Raw genomic sequence first — 26701 nt, 5'->3', positions numbered from 1 at the left:
TGTTCACATTCAGTTGACGGCAACGACTCTAGATGCTCACTCAGCTCACGAGAATCAAGTTGCGCTGTTCTACCATCTGGCTGTCTTCTCGATGTAATTCTTGGCGCTGAGGTCTGTAGAAAGTTCAGAAGGTCATCAAACGTTCTTGTACCTTTGAGCTGGACATGACTACGGATCTCGATACACAACCCTTGCGTTATCAAAGCCACAACAGCAGAAGACGACAGCTTCGGTTCTGCACAAAACAATAGGCGACGCTTCTCAAGACAGTACTCAAGCAGAGAGCCACCTGTATAACTGAATCGTAGTGCCGCATCCCATCTCTCTACTGCGTTGCCTTCGAAAGCTCCTAAAAAGTTGCTTTTCCACAGTTCCCAACATGTTGTTCCATGATCCATGAGTTGCACGTCATACCATTTTCTGGCTATACCGCCCAAATAGCGGCGCATATGCAAAATCTTTGTGTCGTTGGAGTGCCACATATTCTTGTCACAGGCGTACTCGAAAAACCACAGCCAGTAGTCTGCATTTTGCGAGTTTCCTTCAAAAACATCTGGTTCAACAATGCTTCGTGCTGACTGCTCTCGACTAAGCGCTTGGACGAAAGTTCTCATTATTTCGATCTGTTGTAAAATGTTCCTTTGTAGTTCCATAACACTCAAGTCTAGGCTCACCTTCCCGGCAGGCATTTCCTCTTTGAGGGTGCCACGTCGTATGGGTTCCAGAACGAGTTCGCTCAGTGTCTGCAGTTGTAGATTCACTGTCACCGATCCTGTTTGTACGAGGGCTTGGCGGCTGATTGCAGCTTGTTGCAGCACCACGTTGATCAGCTCGGTAGAACTAACTTCAAGAGGAAAGTCCATCGCTGGCTCACCGTGCACTTGGTATCGGGTGAACACAACAGACTCCGATGACGCCTGGTCGACGAAAAACGTCACCCGCATGGCTGGTCTTCGAAAACTGTCGGCTGCGCCAAAATGTAGCGTTCCTAACTTGAACGGCAACAGAAATGACATAATTTAAGTGAGACGGGTGTCGTCCGCCATTTTATTCCAACTTCTTCCTTCTCACTTCTCCCCTAGCCCATTCCTTCGTCTTCTTTCATGCGTCCAGCGCAAACCGCTTCATAGTACACATCTTATCTTCGAAGTAACTCGTCAAATTTCTTATAGAAAAGCTTGTGGTTCCCAGTATGCAATAGTAATGTCATTACTCTTTTTTGTGAAAACTTTGGTAAGTGCGTATGTAGTCGTTTCTGCGTAACGACAGGTGCAACAACGTGGATTTTGTGACTTCCGAACAACAGCACCTCACGCTAGAAAATGTTACTACAATTCATTCATTTATATCAGATTGTTGCGAGAACATGATTGCCTCATAAAGGAAGAAATGCATGTATAACAGAATATCTATGCTCTGCATTTAAAATATTTTCACTTACTGTGTTTGAAACAACAGCGTGCTATAGTGGGACACTAAGCACATTCGGTGCGGTTTCCAGAGCTTAAAACACTGCGTGCGCCGGACATCCTATCAAAGAGAGGATAACGTAATCACGAATTCGTGTCTGTCGCATAAGCTGTTTTGTTCCTTTGTATTGGGATGAAAGATATTCATCTATCAGACATTTTGTGCACAAAGATCCACAAAGGCGTAAAATGTTCAACCATATCGGCACACGGGATGAGGTGCCCTCAGCAGCTTCCAATAAACCACTTGAATATTGCGCTGGGGCACTAACTGACTAAGAAAGCTGTCATGAATATGCCAAGGGTATGAACTATTTGCCGCGAGAACACTATCGGGGCTAAAGCAGCGGGCAAAGCTTTGTAAGGCAGTATAACGATGACAAGCTTATTACTCAGCCACCAGTAAAATTTGAAAAAAGAATGCAAAATATCAGCGTGAGCGTCACCTGATGTTGTTTTCCTAGTGACTAGTCCTGCGGCATGGCAATTTCTGAAGAGGCTACCCTGAGTGAAATAAGTACAGAAAAATTTTTTCGTAGATGAAGTAGTCACATTTCCTATACAGAACACCATCTACTGTGCTCACGAAATTAATCTATGTTGAGAAGGTAAATGATGCATCATGAACAGCTTTCATGCATGCTTTATTTTGTGCTAATTTCCTTGGAATATTGGTCAAAGCTTGTTGATGTAATTATCAAATAATGCCTCCAAGTCTTGATGCCGATTTGATTTTGGTTGTGCTATCACTGCAGACTCTACAAAACTGTTGCAGTTTCCATCTGGGTGTGAAACCTGTGCAGTTAGTAATAAGACATTCAGTAGAAAGCAGTTCAAACCTTGTAGTCAATACTCGAAGCCTTTTATAACTAACCACCCGATATTAGCAAACGAATAGAGTGGCGAGACTTCGCCGAATGACGTACTGCCACGTAATAATACGTAATAACCACGTAATACCGCCTCTTGCTGTATCAGCAAGAAGCGGTATTCTTTGTTGCTTACACTTGATGCGTGTGAATGTGTCCTAGCACCACGGGGTAGGAAGTCACAAAACTGGCCTGCTTGCTTTCCAAAGGCCCACAGCCCACAACATCAATACCCCAGAATCCGGATATCTGTAAGTCATCGCAAGTGAAGAGCCCACAGTATTTGTTGAGAACAAAAATTCATTTCGCCGATTGAAACACGTTCGGATACTGTGGGACAATCATTCTTTTCCACTGCCATGAATAAACTACCGTGCGTTGAGAGAAATATATATATATATATATATATATATATATATATATATATATATATATATATATATATATATATATATATATATATATATATGTACATATATATACCATCTCGGATAAGCATTGTATTTGTCTAGTGTAGGACATGTAGGATGGCTCAAAGCGGGCAGCTGCAAAATAATGTTCTAATAATAAACGGCGGATACTACACTCTGCAGCCTCTGAAGAAAATGTTTGTGAAATAATATTTTCAACAATTTACGCTGTCAAAGTTTAAGCATATATAGGCTAAGAGACTCGCGCTTCAAGACAAAGATACAAATTGGTGCCCATCACATTTCACCACCATTAGACCACTGCGAATAAAATTTAGTACGATTGAACGATTGCACCGTAAGACCCTGACTTGTATGTCAAAAAACGTAAAGTTTTTTACGCATGAGTGGATGTCATGCGCCCTACTGTGGTATTGCTTTGTAGAGAAAAAAAAGCCATTACTCGATCGTGCATGTGTCGTGTGTGCTGATGGTGCCGTCGTCTTCCTACGCATTACGTAGTCGGAGCTAAATGTAGCCTCTCGATCGGCTGTCAGAGAGGCATACCTCAGTGGTACGTTTTTCGATCCCTTTTTTTATGGTCGCGTAGAGAGAGGCCGCTAAGCTATAGTAAGTTTATTTCAGCAAATTCAACCTGCTTGGCATCAGGAGCTATAAGGCTCACAAGAGTGCATTTTTTTGCGAAATAATCACGCTTGCTTGCTTATAGCCACTATGTGTTCGACACATACGGTGCAGAAATCGCATGAGGAGACTTGAGCAGCAAGATAAAGGGATATCCAACCCCTTTGAGCACGGAGGAATGCGTTCGAATCTGTAGGGAGCGCAAATGTAGGAGATAGAAGCAAGCGCAGGAGGCCCTAACATCTACCAGTGCGGAGGGCTCGAACGGCGCAGGGCAGTCGCCGGAGCCACAAGTAGGGATTGGGTAGATCGTTTGTTTGCCCTAGTGCCATAACACCCTCTGGCAAACAAACGGACTGAATACGACATTGAGCGATCACGATTGCAAAAATTACAGCTTGAGACACTCTCGAGCTCTAAGATGGGCATGTAACCTTTCGAGTGCATGAATAAGTGTAACTTCTGTTTTTTACTACGTCATTCCTGCACCCGTCTGCAGAAGACGCTTCACGTATCTCACCGTGGCTGCGTCCCCATTTGATACAGCCTAGCCAGTATTTATTTCCCCCGAGACACACGTCTGCAAGAGTTCAAGTCACATTCTGCATATTACATGCAGTGTCAAAGATAATTTCAAGTGCTGCCGCGTTATCCTTTCCGGCACAGGCAGAGGGGTCCTAGTCTGACTGACAACATGGAACGCGGGCCACGCACGGAGACGCGACAGGCGCTGCGCTGTCCCCCGCATCCGTTCAGCGAGATCGTGGCCTCGCTGAAGGCCACCACTCACGAGCAGGCAGGCCGCAAAGCGTAAGTCCTCCCTCGGGAACACGGCAAGTAGTGCAAGGAGATGCATCATCGAACTGCACACAGGAGGGTTCCTTTTGCGTGGCGAAATATGTGTTGATAGGTAGTGCTTTAATGCTATTACCACGCCTGGGGACCTTCACCCACGTTGCTGCAAGTATGTGGGTGTCTGTGTGCGTGCGTGTGTATGTATGTATGCACGTATGTATGTATGTATGTATGTATGTATGTATGTATGTATGTATGTATGTATGTATGTATGTATGTATGTATGTATGTATGTATGTATGTATGTATGTATGTATGTATGTATGTATGTATGTATGTATGTATGTATGTATGTATGTATGTATGTATGTATGTATGCATGCATGCATGCATGTATGTATGTATGTATGTATGTATGTATGTATGTATGTATGTATGTATGTATGTATGTATGTATGTATGTATGTATGTATGTATGTAACCTTCCAAGCCCCACTTCAGTAAAAAAAATTAAGTTTCTCCGGTGCTCGGCGTAATCTCTCCCCGTGTCAGACGGTGTCCTCAAGCACAACGGTCCCACTGTTTAACTCTGTGCCACGAATACGGACAGAAAGTGAGGGAACAATGAACGTTCGCACGCAAGGAGTGCCACATATTTCAGAGGCCACACACTGCACTTTGTGCGGGCGCCGGTAGATGACGCAGCTTGAGAGCAGAGCCCCGGCTGCAGTACACACGTCATATATAATACGTTTCCTTGCTAGCAAAGCGATGTTGCTACTCTGCATTAGTTCGATTCACATTAACGTCTGCTTTATAAGGATACGGGGTCAGGTGGTAATTTTAATGCGTTAGCATTCTTTGCATCGTTCACGCACTTCGCGGGGGGTATGAAAATATGGACGTTTTTAATCTAGCCGTTTTCCCACCTACCTGGGTCAGAGTAGCCCGAAGGGGTAACGCATCGTGCTGCAGTACTGAGGAAACCGCGTTCGAGACCAACCAACGAACCAACAGGGTCTGTGTGGCAATGTTTACGTATATGTGCTTCTGTTTAATAAAGCTGTTTGACACCGGCATGTGGGACTGGGTAGATGTGGGACTGAATAGGAGCTGCTGTTCGAAGAAACTCTTTTACGCGGACTTCGAGCACTAGGCAGGGTTCACTTGGTCTGTGCTAGTTTACAGCGAACCGTTTTGAAGCCAGCTTTTGCCACTGGATGCGTGCCACTAGGTGTGTGCAGCTATTAAATGAACGCGTTTGACGTGAACTTCGGTAACTAAGTGTGTGTCGATGGGAATGCCGTGATGCCATGACAAACAAGATCTCTGTAATTTATCCGATGTTTAGGGGTATCGAGCCCTCGTCACAAGGGTTTCTCAGGGACATCAAACCGACGCATTTCCAGACTGCGCAGCAAATGTCCAGCATATGTGCCGCTTTCAATGAACGCCTTTACCGTCAAAGCTTTAGCTAGCAGCGCCATGAACGCACTGGTCATGTGCCGCTCTTGAATGAACCTCTCGCCAAGTTGGGCCACTGAGTATGTGTGCCTCCGAGTATATGTGCCACTGGGTGTGCGGCAACCGACGGATCGATTGCAGGTGTTCTAGACAATGCAGCGTGTCTATAAGGAAGCGCGAGAGCAGAGCCCCGGCTGCAATACATGTCTCATACATAACGCGTTTCCGTGATGGCAAAGCGCTGTTGAACTTTGCTATGCATGTATGTATCTAATTAACGATGGACCCGCACGTCATTCATCTCGTCGCTGAGGCCACGTCCGCACTTCCCAGCAGTGCCACTAGCTGGCGCAGCGTGTCCAGAAAGAAACGCGAACGCGTCTGCCCAGCGGCTGATTTAGGCACCACTGGCCTACTTGATGGCCCTGGGTTCAACGAGAGCAGCGTAAAAGTAAACATGTGCGCAACAGAGATTAGTAAGAGGCGATTGGAAGGTTTGTGGAAGAAAAGCAGGGAAACAACAAAGAACGGAGACGTACAAAAGCATAGTTCGCAATAGGGGGTCAGAAAATTTGCTTGTGGGAGTTCATAGTGTTTTTGTTTTTTTTTCACCTGGGTAGGGCATTAGGCAGTATAATAGCAAGAGCTTAGTGGCGCAGCCCACCCCGCCGTTCCAAAGGGGACGCTCATAACATCCGTACATCTATTCGAATCAAGGGAGACGCGCACAGTGGCCGCTTGACGTGTTTCCCAGCGTTCGCACACAGCGGCTCGTCACGTCTTTCGGATGCCACCCCAGGCTTCACGACGGCGGCGCTAGATGGCACCGTGTTTTCATAGGGAAGCGCCAAAGTCCCGCTCGAGTGAACGTCCCATTTGTAACTTCTTTCAGCGGTGGCAATATTGTCACGTAGTAGTGGCGGTGAAGAAAGCAGCGAAGCTGTATATGATGAAACTAGCATTTTTTGGGAGAACCTGTGCCCTGAAAAACAGGCTACACTCAAAGAACAATGATATTGGCAAGTCTGCGATTGTCGAAAACCTGATATGCCGTTCAAGCGTGTCAGCTTTTAAACATAATTCATCGTAGTTTCTAGAGTAATCGCTGGTGCCTGCATGTCTTCCAGAAACTACTACACAATTCGCGCCGCGTGTACAATCAGATTACAAAAGCTTTGGTGGCAACAGAGAACGCATAGAACGGTCGATAACATTCCAGTAAGTTCCACTATTGCAGGTGCGGCTTGCACTGAGCGATCACATTTGTTAGGCGATTAAACACGACACCCGATGAAATATAAACAAGTCCACGTGTCCATATGTTGTTTCTATATATTGATTCAATGCTAACGCTTACCGTCGGCAGTCGTCAAGAGGTGGGTGCTGCCGAATTTGTTTACAGGATGCTCCACAATTTTCAAAGCCCAATTTAAAGCTGTAAAATGATTACTATTCGAGTAGAAAGTTTTTACTGCAATGTTATCTCCAAGGCTTCTCGTAACAACGATTGAATAATAATCAATATAAAGAATGGTCACTTCTCGGTACGAAACAAAATATGAACTTGCACTAGAATTTACAATACCACAGGTATCAAGGACTGTAAGGTCCCTTTTCACCTCCGTAATATACGTCCAGGTGTAGCTTGACAAGTACTGTAATAGTTTCATTAACGACCATTAATACGCTTGCCTTCTCAAGAAGATAGCTGAAGCAATTATATGGCTCCAAAACAGTGTGTATGTCTGTATATTTAGGCTTCATTGATAGCATGGCATATAGCTATGATAATGTTACTGCCCACTGTTTTCATTTTCATTGGCATGGCGGATGAGAAAGGAAATTGAGGCAGAGCTCATCGCACGATGACTGTCGACGGTAATGCGAATAGCATTTGTGCAATTCAACGAGAGGCCGTATTCCTGAAGTGACGTTTATTTAACACATCTAGTGATAGTTTTGGGACATTATTTGCTTCGACTCAGACTTTCCTTCTCCATACTTCGACATCGTTCCTCTTTGCTATGGCACTGGCTTGCTGAAGTACTCATGAGAATGGCGGTGTCAAGATGACTGCACGCGCCGACGCCAGAACGATGGAATCACGAAGAGGGAATGACGTCGATGGGAGAAGACAAGCGGTAAAACGACGACCGCATGACAACCATGAGATGCGGATCTTTATTTTATGGCCATGGTGTACCGACAACAGCGTGACGACTAAGACGGGAGGACAGCGACATGACGACGAGTGTGGGACGACAACTGGATTAAGAAGCTGGATTGACGACGGTGGCCCGACTTCAGCGGCACGACGACGACAACGAATGCATGGTAATGTCTGTAGTGTCATGACTACGATGGCAGGATTACCGCAGCATAATCACGATTGAATGACGACCGCATGGTTACAGTAAAAGGGCGAACAAGAAATCATGCCGATGAATCGAGTAATGTGGTATCATCACGATGGGAGGACGACGGTGAAACGACTTCGTGTCGACATGGAACGATGGTGACGCTATGACGAAGGCTATGTCACGACGATGGCTCCCGAGGATGGTATGACGAGTGTTCGATGTGGACATTACAAGAAACACGATGTAATGGCTACAATGGCCTCACGATAGCAGTCCGACCACGACTGCGAGACGACTGTATGACGGCGACGCAATGACGACGATGGCGTGAAAACAGCATGAAGACAATCGTATGACTACACTTGCATGATGACAATGACGCAACGATGACTGTAATACAACACCTCTATGACGACGTTCGCGTGACCCCGACGGCATGACGAGAGTCGAATGCCGAAGCTGGCGTGACGACGATGGCATGACGACGACGGTCCATGCATATTAGCGATTCTCTGGCGATAAGTGCATGACAAGGGCGATATAACCAAAATTGAATTTATTTATTTTGATAATTTTCATTTTTTATATACCCAAGGCCACACGGCTTATCGAGGGGGGTGGGTTAGTTACATTGCAATGAAATAGTATAACAAACAAAACAGAAAAAATAATAAATGCTAATATACATCCTAAAAACAGTGAAGAAGAAACTAGGAATTGGCAAGAATCAGATGTATGCGTCAAGAGACAAAGCCGGCAATATCATTACTAATATGGATGAGATAGTACAAGTGGCTGAGGAGTTCTATAGAGATTTGTACAGTACCAGTGCCACCCACGACGATAATGGAAGAGAAAATAGTCTAGAGGAATTCGAAATCCCACAGGTAACGCCGGAAGAAGTAAAGAAAGCCTTGGGAGATATGCAAAGGGGGAAGGCAGCTGGGGAGGATCAGGTAACAGCAGATTTGTTGAAGGATGGTGGGCAGATTGTTCTAGAGAAACTGGCCACTCTGTATACGCAATGCCTCATACCGTCGAGCGTACCGGAATCTTGGAAAAACGCTAACATAATCCTAATACATAAGAAAGGGGACGCCAAAGACTTGAAAAATTATAGACCAATCAGCTTACTGTCCGTTGCCTACAAACTATTTACTAAGGTAATCGCAAATAGAATCAGGAACACCTTAGACTTCTGTCAAGCAAAGGACCAGGCAGGATTCCGTAAAGGCTACTCAACAATAGATCATATTCACACTATCAATCAGGTGATAGAGAAATGTGCGGAATATAACCAACCCTTATAAATAGCTTTCATTGATTACGAGAAAGCATTTGATTCTGTCGAAACCTCAGCAGTCATGGAGGTATTACGGAATCAGGGTGTAGACGAGCCATATGTAAAAATACTGAAAAATATCTATAGCGGCTCCACAGCCACCATAGTCCTCCATAAAGAAAGCAACAAAATCCCAATAAAGAAAGGCGTCAGGCAGGGAGATACGATCTCTCCAATGCTATTCACAGCGTGTTTACAGGAGGTATTCAGAGACCTGGATTGGGAAGAAATGGGGATAAAAGTTAATGGAGAATACCTTAGTAACTTGCGATTCGCTGATGATATTGCCTTGCTTAGTAACTCAGGGGAACGACTGCAATGCATGCTCACTGACCTGGAGAGGCAAAGCAGAAGAGTGGGTCTAAAAATTAATCTGCAGAAAACTAAAGTAATGTTTAACAGTCTCGGAAGAGAACAGCAGTTTACAATAGGCAGCGAGGCACTGGAAGTGGTAAGGGAATACATCTACTTAGGGCAGGTAGTGACTGCGGATCCGGATCATGAGACAGAAATAATCAGAAGAATAAGAATGGGCTGGGGTGCGTTTGGCAGGCATTCTCAGATCATGAACACCAGGTTGCCATTATCCCTCAAGAGAAAAGTGTATAATAGCTGTGTCTTACCAGTACTCACCTACGGGGCAGAAACCTGGAGGCTTACGAAAAGGGTTCTACTCAAATTGAGGACGACGCAACGAGCTATGGAAAGAAGAATGATAGGTGTAACGTTAAGGGATAAGAAAAGAGCAGATTGGGTGAGGGAACAAACGCGAGTTAATGACATCTTAGTTGAAATCAAGAAAAAGAAATGGGCATGGGCAGGACATGTAATGAGGAGGGAAGATAACCGATGGTCATTAAGGGTTACGGACTGGATTCCAAGGGAAGGGAAGCGTAGCAGGGGACGGCAGAAAGTTAGGTGGGCGGATGAGATTAAGAAGTTTGCAGGGACGGCATGGCCACAATTAGTACATGACCGGGGTTGTTGGAGAAATATAGGAGAGGCCTTTGCCCTGCAGTGGGCGTAACCAGGCTGATGATGATGATGATGATGATACATCCTAAAACGCGTCAATATGTACACGACATAGTAGAAGAAGTAGTGGGATAGTATAATTAGGAAAATGAAATCAACAAAAAAAGTTAAAAACATCCAATTACATCTAAACATAATGCAGGAGTGGTGGAAAAAAGTTAGTTACATCCAATTAGAAAAGAGAATCATGATTGCAGTCTTGAAGGACTTGCTGTCCTGTAGCAGCAACGCAACCGGTAAGGTGGTTCCTGTCTTTGATGATCTTTGGTAAGAGGGAATCTGAGAAAAATTGCTCCGACAAAAAGGCAGGTCTACTTAGGATGGCTCACGCGCGATGACAAGCAGGGTGGTGCTGAGAATTCAGCCCGAAGAATTGGATTGTGAAAATAAGACACGTGAAGAGAGAAAGGCGAAAACCTTTTCGTCGTATTATTAGGTTAGGAAGGACAAGAGAAGACTCATTGTTACAATAGAGTTACGAAGATTGACGTCCACGGAACGACGAAAGCAGTATAACGTCGAAGAACCATGCATGTTAGCGACTCTCTGACGTGACATCATAGAAATGGTGGTATAATCAAGATTGTATGGAGACGGCATGGTTACAATAGAATGATAAAGTAAAAGTGCCTTCGCTAGAACGACGAAAGCTGTGTGATGATTGTGTCTGATGACAGACAATGGGATAACGTGATTGACGTGATGACAAAGATAAAACGACAGTGCTACGACGACGGCATGGCGACACTGTGTGAAGACAATGGCCTGATGACGACAGCATGGCGTGAGTCGGATGACGAAAATGGCATGATGACGACGCGGAAGACACGACGGCACCACGACCATGAATAGGTGCCTAGTTGCTGAAGCAATTAGACAACTTGGACCACTGTCGCACTAAAAAGGCATGACCACGACTACAAGACGAGGTTAGATCACGAAGCTGGATTGACAACGATCGAAGGACCACGGCGCCTTCACGTTGGCGGTGTGAAAAGGAATGTATGACGAGTGTATGGCTAGGATGTCCTGACAACGACGGCATCACGTGAGTCGGATGACAAAGCTGGAATTACGAAATGCATCGACACAAACGACTACGATTGGATAGCGACGTGAAGCGCATACTAGTGGCCCAAGCAAGCAGACAACTTGGTCCACTGCGTCGACGTTAGGGGCTAGGTAGGCAGACAGGCAGGCAGGGAAGGGCAGGCCTTGGTGGGCTGGCCAACTGGCCCACTGGACTCATTACTCTTTTAACCATCTACAACATGTGTTGAAAAGATTAGCAAGACGTCTTGCAGCCACCCTATGTTGTCTATAAGACATCTTCTAGGCGTTTATTCAGACATTTAAGACATATTGTAGCCATCTGGAAACTTTGTCGAATGTCGCAAAACATCTGGTAGCCGTCTTGAAGATCGTCTAGTGTACCGCCAAATAAGAAATACAAGATGTCTTGCAAGACATCGTGCAGCCGTTGTAAAACGCCAATAATATGTTTTGCAAGACATCCTGTAGTCGTTCTGGAAACGGTTATAAGAAATATTGCGAAACATTTTGTAGCCATTTTATAAACGCATATCTGACAGAATAAACATATTTTGGAAGAGCAAGGTGCACCTTCTAGTCAATCTATTTGTAACCTAGCGCTGTAATTTGTACACGCCCTTTAGGGCCCCAAGGTGACTTACGTACGTCATTTCCAGGCTCTTTAAAATGTGGCGGCACAGTGTCTAGTCAGGACTGTTTGACATTCATTAGAACCACCAGCACCTTAAAATTGAATCGATTTCACTTGTTCATTGGTCGAGGGAGCAGTTGCAAAAATGACAGCCGCATTTACCAAACATGTCAATTTACAACACAAACGCTATTGTCATTGGATGCATTAGCATGAAGATGACATCTTTAATAGCCTCTAGGCGCCAAATCTCAGTCATAGTGTTACGGGGAGATCTTACGAAAAGGGGGTTTATTTACACTATGTACAAGGAGGCAAACTGAGGCAGCAACAACAGAGACGGCTGACGATAGAGCTCATTTTATCCTCGTCTTGTCTGCTCTACGCTTTAGCATCTTCTATATTCGCAGGACAATTGGCTCATAACACTACCATGCAGCGGGGAAAGCCCCGACTTGGTGCACGTTAACAAAGGCTACATGAAAAAAAAAGTTGCGAATAAGGTATTAAGGGGTGGCCGGGACGCGATTGGGCTTGTGACGGACAGCTTCCACAGTGTCCGTGAAGGGATGCGCAGATGATGACGAAGCCAGAAGTCGAGCGATTTCGTAACTTACATCAGTCACCTTGCGGCACGTGCGTACAGGAAGACTAGCTTTTCCGACGGTCCTGCACGTAGTGCTGGGGACCACAGGAAGAAGAGCTATCCGAGGAAAAAGTGGGTGATCCCTTGGTCGCTGTTGTAGCGAGAGTGCTAGTGCACTTGGGACTCAGAAAATCGAGTTCGAGCGACTTGGCAAGCACATTTGGCACGTGCAATGGTCTCTGGAGCATGTTCAGTGGGCAGGCAATCAAAAAAAGGCACCATGGTGTCCACGGGTAATGAAGGGTTCCAACCGTATAAGAGAAAGAATGGCGAACAACCAGCACTGTCATGCCTAGAAATGTTGTATGCGAAGGTCACAAAGGGTAATGAAGCGTCGCAACCCTGGCGGTAGACAGACACATACATGGGCAACATGTCGGTAAGTGTTTGGTTCAGGCGTTCTGTCAAGCTATCTGTTTGTAGATGATACACCGTAGTGAATTTATGGATGTCGCGCAGGATTTTAGAATCTCCATCACCATGTCCATAACGCGCTGGAACGTTAAAGCTGCCGAGCACAGTCCAAGTGGCATGACCTTGAACTCACAGAGACCGTCTTGCGTGATGAAGGCGGTCTTGGCGCGATCTCTCTGGTCGACTTATATTTGCCAGTAGCCAGACTTGAGATCCATCGACGAGAAGTACTTAGCGTTGCACAACCAATCCAATTCATTTCTATCCGTGGGAAGGGGTATACGTCCTTCTTCCTTACCTTGTTCAATCAACGATAATAGACGCAGAAACGTAGGTTCCCGTCCTTTTCTTCACCAGGGCTACAGGAAATGCCCATGGGCTTTTCGACGGATTTATGTCGCGCAGCATTTTATTGACTTGTTGCCTTATAGGTGCACGTTCTCGCATCGAAACTCGGTAAGGGCTCTGGCGGATTGGTCTATTGCACTCTTCGGTTATTATGCGATGCTTTGCAACTGGTGTTCGTCGAATCCTCGATGACGTTGAAAAGTGGTCTTTACATCATCGGAGAATATTTCTGAGCTGCTGCTGCTTACTCACGGGGAGACGTTGATTTATGTCGAAGTCTTTTTCGGGAACTACGGTTGTCCAGGAAGATGAGGCCGAATCCGAGAGGACAAACGCATTGCTGGTTTCAAGTTCCTTGATCTATGCCATCATAGTGCATTTGTTGACGTGCTTAGACTTCTGGCTGAAGTTCGTCAGCACCAATTTCGCTTTTCCTCCATGAAGGGGAGCGATCCTCCTTGTGACGCAAATTTCAAATTGACCAGAAGACGGTGATCACTCTCGATTACGCCTTCTACGTCTGCAGGTGTTTTGGTGCCCATGGAAATGACAATGCTGAAGCGAGGCGGGAGGCTCACTTGATCTTTTAGCGCAATCAAGGCGTGGTGACTACGAGTGCTCTCCGGCGGTATAGCTTGATCATCCAACAGCGCTATCGACTTCGACTTCATGTCGATGATTGCGCGATGTTCGTTCACGAAGTCCATGCCGAGAATGATCTCTTGTGAACACTGTTGGGGTATAACGAAGGTGTAGGGGTAGATCCGGTCATGAGCAGTAATTCTCGCCGTGTGTATTCCAGTGGGCATTATTAGCTGTCCTTCAGCTGTCGGGATTTGAGGGCCTTACAATGCAGTCTTAACTTTATTCAACTGTGCGGCATCGGGTCCACTCATCATGGAGTAGTCTGCTCATGTGTCCACTTAGGTGGTGACTGCATGGCCATCGAGAAGCACATCGAGGTCGGTGGTTCTTTGTACTACGTTGCAGTTGGTCATCAGCGTCGGATCATGGGTGCGTCTTGTTAACGTGTGGGTGGAATGTCGCATCATCAGGTGTTCGTTTGTCATCGTATACTTTACTTTTAGGCTTCGTCGGGACCGCAATGTCTCGTTGATATATCGTTGAGATAGCCTTTTCGGCATCGTCGTCGGTGGCGGAGGATCTTCATCAATTCGCCGAACAGCAACCGCACCTCCATCGGTTGTTGCTTTAGTTTTCTGGATATTGGGTCGCCGACCGGCCCCGGGCTTGACCAATGTATGATCATCCTTGCGGCGACAGGTGGGGGCGTGGTGACGGTGAACGCGACGGTCGCCCAGGGCTCCATTGAGTGGCGGCGAGGTAGTCGGCGATGTCACGAAGGCGCTCCTGAAGATTTGGATGCGGCGCGTTGACGGCGAACCCTTGCATTCTCATATCGTGGTATGGGCATCGGGGGTACACATGGCAGGTTTCGCAGCAATGGTAAGAGAGCGAGCGGTGGTCGGGGGGGCGCTGAATGTCTGCCTTCCTCGGGGCTTTTCGCTGGCCGACAGGTGGGGGGGGGGAGGGGGGGGAGGCGTCTGGCGATGCAATCGCGGCGACATGGTGTGCTGGTGGGGCGCGGTGGTGGTATCTGGCGGCCAGCGATGGTGGCGTATGGCTTCGCTTCCCGCTGTGGTGTTGGCGGTTGCATTTCAATAACCCGAAGTGATGGTTGAGCCTATTGGACGATTTCGTTCGGTCGAGCTACAGTCACTCACGCTGCGAATCGACTGATTTCTGGTAGGCACTACTAAAATAAATATAGTGATCTTCATGGGTGTCTGCTCATGAATGCACACACAGGAACATGCCACTTTGCGCATATTTTTTTTAGAGCGCAGCTCTTTGGCGTCCGTTCCTGGGTTTCGCGTCGTCGTCGTCGTCGTCGTCGTCGTCGTCGGCCTCGTAACCAGCTCCGCCCCCCTTTCATCCCCCCAGCGCTAGCAGCGACCGACTGATACCGCTGGATGCCGCTGACGCCGCTAGAGAGTGAAGATAACGTGACTGCATAGAACGCCGTCGCCGCCATGCAGAAAGAGGAGGAAAGGGTCCCCCCCCCCTGGTTCTTAGCGCTGCGGAAGCGAGGGTATCATATTGTTTGTGTCGGCATCGGCGGCGTTGTCCCTGAAACCAACTCCGCAGCTGGGGTTGACTCACTATCGGCGTCAGCGGCATCAGTCAGTCGCTGCTATCTCTTCCCTCCTCCCTTTATCGTGTTGTCCGCTTGCTGCACGCGCTTCTGCCCCCATCGTTTGCCGCTGGGTGTACACGCCGCCCCCTTCCCACCTCTTCCTGCGAGTTTCCGGTTGTCAAAGCGCCGGCTCGAACTTTGAAGTTGGCGAACTGTGCGCCGCAAAGTTGCCCAACGGCTTGCTGGTAGTAGCTGCCTACTTCGCCCCTACCGCACTCACGAAAGACGTCGTGCACCTCCTGCAGCTCGCATTAACCGTCCATCGATCCACACCGATGTTAGTAGTGGGGGACTTTAATGTTGACATAAAGACAAACAGCAATTTCCTAACACTTATGCGGGAGAACATCCCGTTCCTCTCGCTCGTAACGCGTCCCACGGCTGTGACAACCTCGCGAGGCACTTGTATAGATCTCGTCTTTGAGAATCAAGCATTGGTGTACCAAGTCGAACATATATCAGTATATTTCTCCGACCACAAAGCTTCCTTCATGACTGTCAAGAACTGTTAGTGGAGTCTTTGTTAAAGGAATACGTGTGAAAAATAAAAAAAAATTCTGTGATAGCGCATACATGTGTTGCTCGATTTCTTTGCCTCAATCTATCGAAAAGGTGAAACAGCTTATTTGCTGCGCTCAAATTTCGCATTAGGAAGTAACGTAATCGTCGGTAATTTTTTTGGTTGCCACCCACTTGACCCACTAATGGTGGATGACCTAAGTTAGTTCGCATCGGGTTCGTACAATAAGTCAAGAATCAGATATGTTGAATTTCCCGAGCTAAACACAAAACTTTAGGTGAACTTGTGATCAAAATAAGTGAAAATTTGAGATTTTTAGTGCCAGAACCACGATGTGATTATGAGGTACGCCTTAGTTGGAGACTTCGGATTAACATTGACCACATTTCACTCTCTAATGTGCACCCAATGCACAGCACCATGGCCGTTTTTACGTTTCGCCACCACTGAAAAGCGGCCACCACCGCCACCGGGATTTGGTCCGGCGTTCTCATATCCAGCTTTCCTGGGCACGTACCAACTAGCGCCCCAAGCGGGCCCGGCACGAAGCCAGCGCGCTTTCAATGGAACGAGAGGGTGTTTCGCGAATAACAAAAGCTGCAGAACGATTATTGAAAAAGGCAGGTGACAGACGTTATCTAGAAGACAATCCACACGATCCAAATGCTGTGATCACGCTATGGCACGTAAGAATTTTGTTCCCACAGCGGTTAAAGATTTAGCAATAGAAGCCTGTGGAAAGGACGAAAATTAGTACTCGATTTTCGAGGCAAGAACGATGCCGGTGATAAAACTACGGCGTCTATCGTATTACCCAGCACAGGGTATGTAGTCCGGATACTCAGCTTTCGATTGATGCCTATCTTGACTCTCCACAAATGGTGTAACACTCTTCCCCAAAGCGATTTTTGTAACACTGTCGTGAAAATTCACGTGGTATCTATAAAAACAAGAGCGTACAGCTTGGCGAAGCTTCGGAAGCCGTGGCCGAGTGGTAGAATCGCGCGTACCTATAGTCCCGCGTCAGGGTGGCCGCCGTTCGATACCTGCTTCGCACGTTTTTTTAAAGCTGCATAGGACCAAATTTTGTAGTCTCTCACTAGATGGCAGAAACACAAAACTCAAGATTTGCTTTCGGTTCTGATTTTCAGTGGTGCTCTTGAAATATTATGTTTTCTATTTTTCTTCCTACAACGTAGCAGTGTCATGTTGATTTGTTAAGTCATCGCTTTTATGAAGATTTTGTTGATTGGACACCATAACTAGAAGCTTGCGCATGGCTTTGCGTAATGCAAAAAAAAAAGCTTTTGTGCTTTGAAGCGTGGAACCTTGGAGAACAAAATGGCTATTCTTATAGCGTTCTTCTGGAAGGTCCGTTTTCTTCGATTTTCGGCTGTCCTTAATGGCACACACTCCGAGTGAATCAGGTCCACCTAGGTTACAATGCAACCCGGTGGCCAGTGCCATTCCTATGCAACTTTCGTGTGGAACAAAGGATCTGCTAGGCTGAATCGCTGCCCGAACGTTGATTATTTCTAAAGATTCATCCAAATAAGAAATGCACCAACTAGGAGAAGGTATGCAGCGTCTGGAATAATAGCTACTCTTAATGTGGTCAATACAGCCAAGTGGTATGAATCCGCAGGTGTGGCCGTAAAAAAACCATTTCAATAAATGTCCCGCGATGTGTCTGCCATGGCGCTCTACAGAAAAGATAGCTTGACCAGCCGTCAGCATTTAGGATCAACATATGGCGTCCCTCATTCGGTGCATTTGTTTTCAAACCGCAGCATTCTTTGGAAAGTACCCCAGTATTTTGGAAGCAAAATCGTGCAAAATCGTGTCTGTAACGCCAAAAGCCTTGACGCATTTCCCATATAAATACATAGGTCTTCATAAAAAGGGTTGGGGTGGCCAACTTGAAATTGTAGGTGGCATTAGCATAAATTTGGCCATGATACAGGGATGGGCCAAGCTGAATTTGGTTGTGATATGAGAGTCGCCTAACCTAAATTTAGGGGGAAATGGTAGTGAGTCGAACTGAATTTGAGGCTGATATGGGGGTGGCCCAACCTTAATTTGAGGGGATATAGCGGTGGGTAAGCCTAAGTTTGGGGAAATATGTGGGGGTGGGCCAGCCTGGATTTGGGGATGATTTGGGGCTGGGAGATCCTAAACTTGGGGTGATATGGGGGGTGGGCCACCCAAACCATGGGGGTGATATGGGACTAGGCCAAGCTGAATCTGCAGTGTATAGGGGTGGGCTAGCCTAAATTTGGGAGTGATTTGCGGTGGGCCATCCTAAATTTGAGGTGACAGAGTGGTGGGCCAAGCTAAGTTCGGGGCTGATATGGGGGTCGCAAACCTCGATTTGGGGATGATATGGGGGTGGGCCAACCTAAATTTGGGTAGTGACATGGGGATGGGCTAACCTAACCATGGGGGTGCTGTGCGGCTGGGCAAAGCCGAATTCATCATCAGCAGCAGCAGCAGCCTGCTTACGCCCACTGCAGGGCAAAGGCCTCTCCCATACTTCAACTACCCCGGTCATGTACTAATTGTGGTCGTGTCGTCCCTGCAAACTTCTTAATCTCATGCGCCCTCTTAACTTTTCTGCAGCCCCCTGTTACGCTTTCCTTCCCCCTGGAAACCAGTCCATAACCCTTAATGATCATCGGTTATCTTCCCTCCTCATTACATGTCCTGGCCCATGGACATTTCTTTTTTCTTGATTTAAACTAAGATGTCATTACCTCGCATTCTTCCCTCACACAAGCTGTTCTTTTCTTATCACTTAACGTTACACCCATCATTCTTCTTTCCATAGCTCGTTGCGTCGTCCTCAATTTAAGTAGAACCCTTTTCGTAGCCCTCCAGGTTTCTGCCCCGTAGGTGAGTACTGGTAAGACACAGCTATTATACACTTTTCTCTGGAGGGATAGCGGCAACCTGCTGTTCAAGATCTGAGAATGCCTTCCAAACGCACCCCAGCCCATTCTTATTCTTCTAATTATTTGAATTTATAGATCCGGACCCGCGGTCACTACCTGCCCTAAGTAGATGTATTCCCTTACTACTTCCAGTGCCTCGCTACGTATCGTAACTGCTGTTCTCTTCCGAGGCTGTTAAACATTGCTTTAGTTTTCTGCAGATTAATTTGTAGACCCACATTTCTGCTTTGCCTCTCCAGGTCAGTGAGCACGCATTGCAGCTGGTCCCCTCTGTTACTAAGCAAGACAATATCATCAGCGAATCGCAAGTTACTAAGGTATTCTCCATTACCTCTTATCCCCAATTCTTCCCATTCCAGGTCTTTGAATACCTCCTGTAAACACGCTTTAAGTAGCATTGGAGAGATCGTATCTCCATGCCTGACGCCTTTCTTTATTGGGATTTTGTTGCTATCTTCATGGAGCACTACGGTGGTTGTGGAGCCGCTATAGATATCTTTCAGTAATTTTACATACGGCTCGTCTATACCCTGATTCCGCAATGCCTCCGGGACTGCCGAGCTTGCGACAGCATCAAACGCTTTCTCGTAATCAATGAAAGCTATATATAAGAGTTGGTTATATTGTACACATTTCTCTATCACCTGATTGATAGTATGAATATGGTCTGTTGTTGAGTAGCCTTTACGAAATCCTGCGTAGTTCGTTGGTTGACAGAAGTCTAAGGTGTTCCTTATTCTATTTGCGATTACCTTAGTACATAGTTCGTAGGCAACGAAGAGTATATATAAGCTGATCGGTCTATAATTTTTCAAATCTTTGGCGTCCCCTTTCTTATGGATTAGGATGATGTTAGCGTTCTTCCAAGATTCCGGTACGCTCGAAATCATGAGGCATTGCGTATACACGGTGGCCAGTTTTTTCTAGAACAATCTGTCCACCATCCTTCAGCAGATCTGCTGTTACCTGATCCTCCTCAGCTGCCTTCCCCCTTTGCATATCTTCCAAGGCTTTTTTCACTTCTTCCGGCGTTACGTGTGGGATTTCGAATTCCTCTAGACTATTCCCTCTTCAATTATCGTCATGGGTGCCACTGGTACTGTATAAATCTCTATAGAACTCCTCAGCCCCTTGAACTATCTCATCCATATTAGTAACGATATTGCCGGCTTTGTCTCGTAGCGCATACATCTGATTCTTGCCATTTCCTAGTTTCTTCACTGCTTTTAGGCTTTCTCCGTTCCTGAGAGAATGTTCAATTCTACCCATTTTATACTTCCTTATGTCAGCTGTCTTACGCTTGTTGATTAACTTGGAACGTTCTGTCAGTTCTATTCTAGCTGTAGGGTTAGAGGCTTTCATACATTGGCGTTTCTTGATCAGATCTGTCGTCTCCTGCGATAGCTTACTGGTATCCTGTCTAACGGAGTTACCACCGATTTCTATTGCACACTCCTTAATTATGCCCGTAAGATTGTCGTTCATTGTTTCAACACTAAGGTCCTCTTCCTGAGTTAAAGCCGAATACCTGTTCTGTAGCTTCATCCGGAATTCCTCTATTTTCCCTCTTACCGTCAACTAATTGTTTGGCTTGCTATGTACCAGTTTCTTCCGTTCCCTCCTCAGGTCTAGGCTAATTCGAGTTCTTATCATCCTATGGTCACTGCTGCACACCTTTCCGAGCTCATCCACATCTTGTATGATGCCAGGGTAAGCGCAGAGTATAAAGTCTATTTCATATCTAGTCTCGCCATTCGGGTTCCTCCACGTCCCCTTTCGGCTATTCCGCTTGCGGAAGAAGGTATTCATTATCCGCATATAATTCTGTTCTGAAAAGTCTACTAATAGCTCTCCGCTACTATTCCTTGTTCCTATGCCATATTCCCCTACTGACTTCTCTCCAGCCTGCTTCTTGTCTACCTTGGCATTGAAGTCGCCCATCAGTATTGTGTATTTTGTTCTGACTTTACCCATCGCCGATTCTACGTCTTCATAGAAGCTTTCAAGTTTCTGGTCATCATGACTGGATGTAGGGGCGTAGACCTGTACGACCTTCAATTTGTACATTTTATTAAGTTTCACAACAAGACCTGCTACCTTCTCGTTAATGCTATAGAATTGCTGTATGTTACGAGCTATATGCTTATTAATCAGGAATCCGACTTCTAGTTCTCGTCTCTCCGCTAAGCCCCGGTAGCACAGGACGTCCCCGTTTTTTAGCACTGTATATGCTTCTTTTGTCCTCCGAACTTCACTGAGCCCTATTATTGCAGAATTGGGGGGTGATATATGACTGGACTAACATTAATTGGGGTGTGATTCGCGGTGGGCCATCCTAAATTGGAGGTGATTGAAGGGTGGGCCAGTGTTAGTTTGGGGCTGATATGGGGATGGGCTAACCTAGATTTGCAGGTGGTATTGGAGTGGTCCAATATAAATTTGGTGGTTTGTGGAGGCGGGCCAATTTGTATTTGGGGTGATATGGGGTTGGTCCTACCTGAATGTGGGGGCAACCTCGGGGTCAGCGAATTTGAATTTGGGGGCGATATGGAGGTGGGCCAACCTAAATTGTGGGGTGCATCGACTCGTAATTTGGGGGTAATTTGTTGAAATTCGTGGGTGGACCACATCAAAATTAGGGTTGGCCCAATTGAAATTTGGGATTGGGCCAACTTGAAGTTTAAGGCTGGGCGAAATAAAAATCGGGCGTGGCCGACTTTAAATTTGGGGGTGGGATAATTTATGTTTGCCAGTGTGACAACATGAAATTTGGGGGTGGGCCTACCTAATGTTTGGGGATGGGCTAACTGAAATTGGCGGGCCTATTTACGAATAGTCAGAAAACACCACTGGTGTTTCCGCATCCTTGTCATCATCGCAAAGTACGTATATTATTAATTGTTAGCCAATACCCCTCAAGGTGAGCTGCCACTCGAGCCTTCCCAGCCCACTGAGCTAATAATGTCAGAGAACTGCTCTCATCGTAACGATTGCGACGTTCAATGTGGAGATCGACAAGAACTTATCGCAGACGGAGCTGACCATTTTCACACCAATGTCATCGGTAACACCACTCGCTCGTGCTAGACGCAACACTAGCTTACAACGATCATGATTCAACTTTCAATCGCACGCTAGTCAACACGCTCACAGTGCACAATTTCGCCAATCATCTGGATAGGAACCTTGCTCGATGTTTTACTGTTATGTTGCGTCGTTTTTCACGAAGGCCGTCTCCCGCAAAGAGAATACATTTTTGACATTGACGATGCATGCCAATATATAACTCATATGAAGCAGATGCATAAACGGTTATAGTGATTTTTCAAAAAAAAATATTTAAGTAAATAAGATTTCAGACCGTATTGTTTCAACCGGGCATGACAACAATTTCTTCCCACCTGTCACAGTGCTTTCACCGAAAACATAATCATTTTGCTCAAGTGTGTTGCCCCAACACTAGATGTTCTAAATGCACAAAAGTACGGTGCGTGGTCACAGCTTCAAAGCCAGTCTTCTTTGTTTACTGTTGTTGATATTGTATTAATGGGGAGCTTTCCTCTTCATTTGAGCAGAGAAACAAAAGTATTACAGTTGGTAGCTAAGCGCAAAATACATTGGAATATCTGAAACCAGCGATATTTTTTTTAATTTGCAGGTTGGCCTTCTTGGCTGGTAGATCGCTGTCCGATAACTTCAACAAACTTCGTTTCTGTGCAACTGCAGTAAAAACGTCGATACTACCGTTTCATTGCCAAGACCTTGATGCCCTCAACACACACAAGAAGGACACCAGATAATCGGCACACGCACTTTTATAAACTGATATTGTTTTGCTAATTTGAGTGTAGCGAGGTGTCTGCGAACGGAGCATTTTCTTAGTATCAGTCCAGTGTTAGCAGTGAGAAGCAGTTCGGTCGACCATACTCATAAGGGCATACTAGCCATTGTGGCGCTTTACTGTAGAACACTTGAAGTGCTAAAATCTTGGTGTACGTTGCCCTTTCCGCAGGTCGTCCATCCATTATGTTATGGTGACGATCAACGTTCTGGCCGTCAGGCCTCCTCCTCATTTTTAGCTTCACCATCGCGAGAGCGGAGAGAGAAAGGAAGCTTTCTTCACAATCAGCCCCAGCGGGATTCCACCACTCGTAACTGCTGCAATTTGCATTCTGTGGTGGGGTATGCTAACCACATCCTTAGTTTCAGAATCGCTAGAACGCTAGAAATTTCAGTGCAAGGTGTGTGCGCACATGGTAACGACGCAAACCGTCGCCACCTCATCCACTGGCTTTCAGCTAAAAATCAAGGGCAATTTAAACTGTGACAGACCCAACGTAGTATACATGCTTGAATGCGATACCTGTAACATGCAATATATTGGACAAACAGGAACGCCGTTTAGAACGTGATTTATAACCATAAGTCTCACGTCAAGACACTTTCCAAATTATATAGATTGACACGTGTACTTGTCTTTATTGGGCGACACGTTTCACCGCCTAACAAATGTTATCGCACAGCGCAGGATGCGCCTGCATGTATCGGAAGTTTCTGGAATGTTATCGATGGTTCAATCCGCTGTCTGTGACCGAACCATGTGTAATCTGATTGCATGCGTGCGTGACGCGAATAATGTAGAACTTTGTGGAAGGCACGCGGGTCCCAGCGATTACTCTGGAACATTCGACGACTGATGTATAAAAGCAGACGCGCTTGACCCGCTCATCATATTTTCGACGATCGCCGACCGTATTCGCCGCTATCGTTTTGCTATAAGTGCAGCCTGTTTCTGTGGGAGCAGGTGCGCCCAATAAAAGTTAGTTTTGTCTTTCACAGTATTGCTACTGTGTTCTTCGACGTCACCACCACGTGACAATAATATATATATATATATATATATATATATATATATATATATATATATATATATATATATATATATATATATATATTATGAGGCCAAGACTTACAAAGTTGCCAAGCGCTTTTCTTTAAAAGAAACGCGCCAGCTCATGCCCGAAAAAGCAGATCAGGGATGATAAAGACTATGTACATATGAAAACGATGAAGCACGTTAATAGTGCTTACACTACCTTCTCCCGTCCTGGAAGCGGCCAGCCTGACCACAGCTTAGAGAACATCTAAACGGGGAGTGAAGATGCTTCATCTGCGAGACGTGAACAATTTCTGCATTCCGGCGGCGGCGGTCAGTGACGGAGTTCTCTGGGACGACGAGATATTTCACTGCAAAATTTTATTGCGTAATGGTGTATGGGCAGATGTAGCGTTGAAGGAACTTCGCACAGACGCCTGGAGTTCGCAATGCAGTCCAAAGCAGGACTTGGTTTCCAGGGTGAAAATTGATGTCACAACGTTTGTTGTCGCAGTGGCGTTTCCTCTCAGCTTGGATAACTTCTGTTCTTCGCCGCACTATTTCACGGCAAATCTGTTCTTCAGACGGCAAGCTCTTCTGGAATAGACGTGTTGTGTGAGGAAAGTGGTAAAAAGAATGCTACGTCGAATATGGAAGAAGGGTGTTGTCCATGCGATCTCCTGTAACCGGTAGTTCATTGGAAAGTATTATGTGCGAACGTCACAAAAGTTATAACAATTTTATCACTGTGAGTGTGGCCAGAGTCCATGCGATCTCCTGTAACCGGTAGTTCATTGAAAAGTATTATGTGCGAATGTCACAAAAGGTATAACAATTTTATCACTGTGAGTGTGGCCAGAATAAACGTACATGGAAATCAAGTCATAGTGTGTCTAAGCGCTCAGTAAGGCCGTTGTATTGCGGATGATAGCTAGAAGTAGATTTGTGCAGGGCATCAGTGGCCCGAAGAACTTCCTGGAGAAATTAGGAAACAAACGACTTGCCACGGTTATTCAGAAGAACGCGAGGAGCCCCATGGTGCAAGACGATGCAGCGCATGAAAAGGTCAGCGACCTCATAAGCAGAACGGGATCGAGGAGGTACAGTCTCGGCATATCTTCCTGAATAGTCGACCGGAGTGACAATGGAGCAGTGACCGGAAGGTGTCAAAGGCAAGGGACCATACAAACACCTAAAAATTAAAGAGGTGCGACCGGGCAAAGGAGAGATTGTAGTACACCGACAGGATGGGAGTTCGAGTGTTTGCGTTGCGCACAAGAGGCAACGTACTTCACCATCGCGTGGATAGGCCAGGCCAGAAGCAGCGGGTCTTGATGCGGCCGTTCATCTTGTAGAAGCTTAACTGGCCAGCCGATACGTCGTGTTAAAGTACCTCTAATACACGAAGGTGAAAGCAGCAAGGCAGGACTTGGGCCAATGGGTTACATGTGGGGTGATAAACGTAGCGGTGTCGCACATTATGCCGAAGGCGGAATTGTCGAAGCTGGCGTCCCAAGCCGCTGTTGGGTTGTGTGGTGAACTCACTAAGGCGATCCATGAGAATTAGGCAGTAGGAGTCTGCTTGCGGAAGGTAGATCAATCAGAGCGGGATGAAAGCGCAACTTGTTCCAGGGACGTTAGCGAGAACTGGGGGTAGGGATATTCTGCAAGTGTCCACCTAGTGGGTATGTTTATTTGGTCTGCTGCTGAACTGCTGATTGGCTGGGGGTGCCTCTCTCCATCTGACGCATACCCCTGCCGAATCCCTCAGAACTTCAGCAGCAGACGAAATAGACCTATCCACTACGTGGACACTCGCACTAGTGTGAGGCAGGCGTAGCATTGCAACGACGTGGTGAGGAAGACGACGGCACGTTACCGGAAAACAGCGAGACTGGGCAGCGTGACAATGCGTTTGCATTGTGATGACGTTTGCCATACTTCTACGTTAACGTATAGCCATATTCCTGCAAGCGGCTTATCGAGCACACCAAGTGTCTTGACATGTTTTTCGTCGAAGAACATTGTCTATCATGCGCTTAAATGTGGCTGGGGCATTGCAAAGGACAAAAGGACTAACGCTAAGTTCATCAAGTCCGTCCAGTGTTGCGAATGTGGTCTTTTCTTTTACACTCAGGTTGATAGGAATTTCTAAATATCCTGATCGAACATAAGGGCTTGAGAAATACTCGCACCCTGTAGTGTGTCAAACCGCCGTCAGTTCAATGTATTGGACGTACGACCCTGTGTGTGATCTTATATAGCACCTTATTATAGACGCAAAAGCAAACAGAGATACCTTTTTCTTTTACTAGGACTACAGAAGCCCAAGAGCTGGATGAAGACCGTATTATATTTTGCGCAAACATGTCGGCAACCTTTTGTTCAATTACCTTCCGTTCTGACAGCCATAGACGATAGGGGCGGCGTTACAGATTAGGAGAACCATCAATTTCAATGCGGCGTGTTAACAGAATTCCGGCTCAACACAGCAAAACAGCTATTGAAACAGGCTTTGTGCTTCGTCAAGACAGCCAGTAAGGCTTCGGAATGAGCGGCCGTTAAGTGAAAAGTGATGACGGCTGTGGAAGGGAAAGAATCATCCAAACCTGAGGTTGGCGCTGGCAATGAAGGCGGCAGAAGCGTGACGATAAA

The 26701-nt window shown here is 46.2% G+C and overlaps 1 protein-coding gene across 3 annotated transcripts in view; it reads left to right on the top strand.

Moving 5' to 3' along the window:
* LOC135909358 (uncharacterized) overlaps positions 1 to 26701 on the top strand; it is a 258447-nt gene that overhangs the window by 49751 nt on the left and 181995 nt on the right. For all 3 annotated transcript variants that reach the window (XM_070532577.1, XM_065441307.1, XM_065441306.2), the window contains exon 4: positions 4060 to 4203. In XM_070532577.1, coding sequence (XP_070388678.1) covers positions 4060 to 4203 — 144 coding nt within the window. The remainder of the gene's footprint in view (positions 1 to 4059; positions 4204 to 26701) is intronic.

Source organism: Dermacentor albipictus, chromosome 1 (assembly GCF_038994185.2).
Source record: "Dermacentor albipictus isolate Rhodes 1998 colony chromosome 1, USDA_Dalb.pri_finalv2, whole genome shotgun sequence".
In the NCBI taxonomy this organism is placed as follows: domain Eukaryota; kingdom Metazoa; phylum Arthropoda; class Arachnida; order Ixodida; family Ixodidae; genus Dermacentor; species Dermacentor albipictus.
This window is presented reverse-complemented; position numbering and strand designations above follow the sequence as displayed.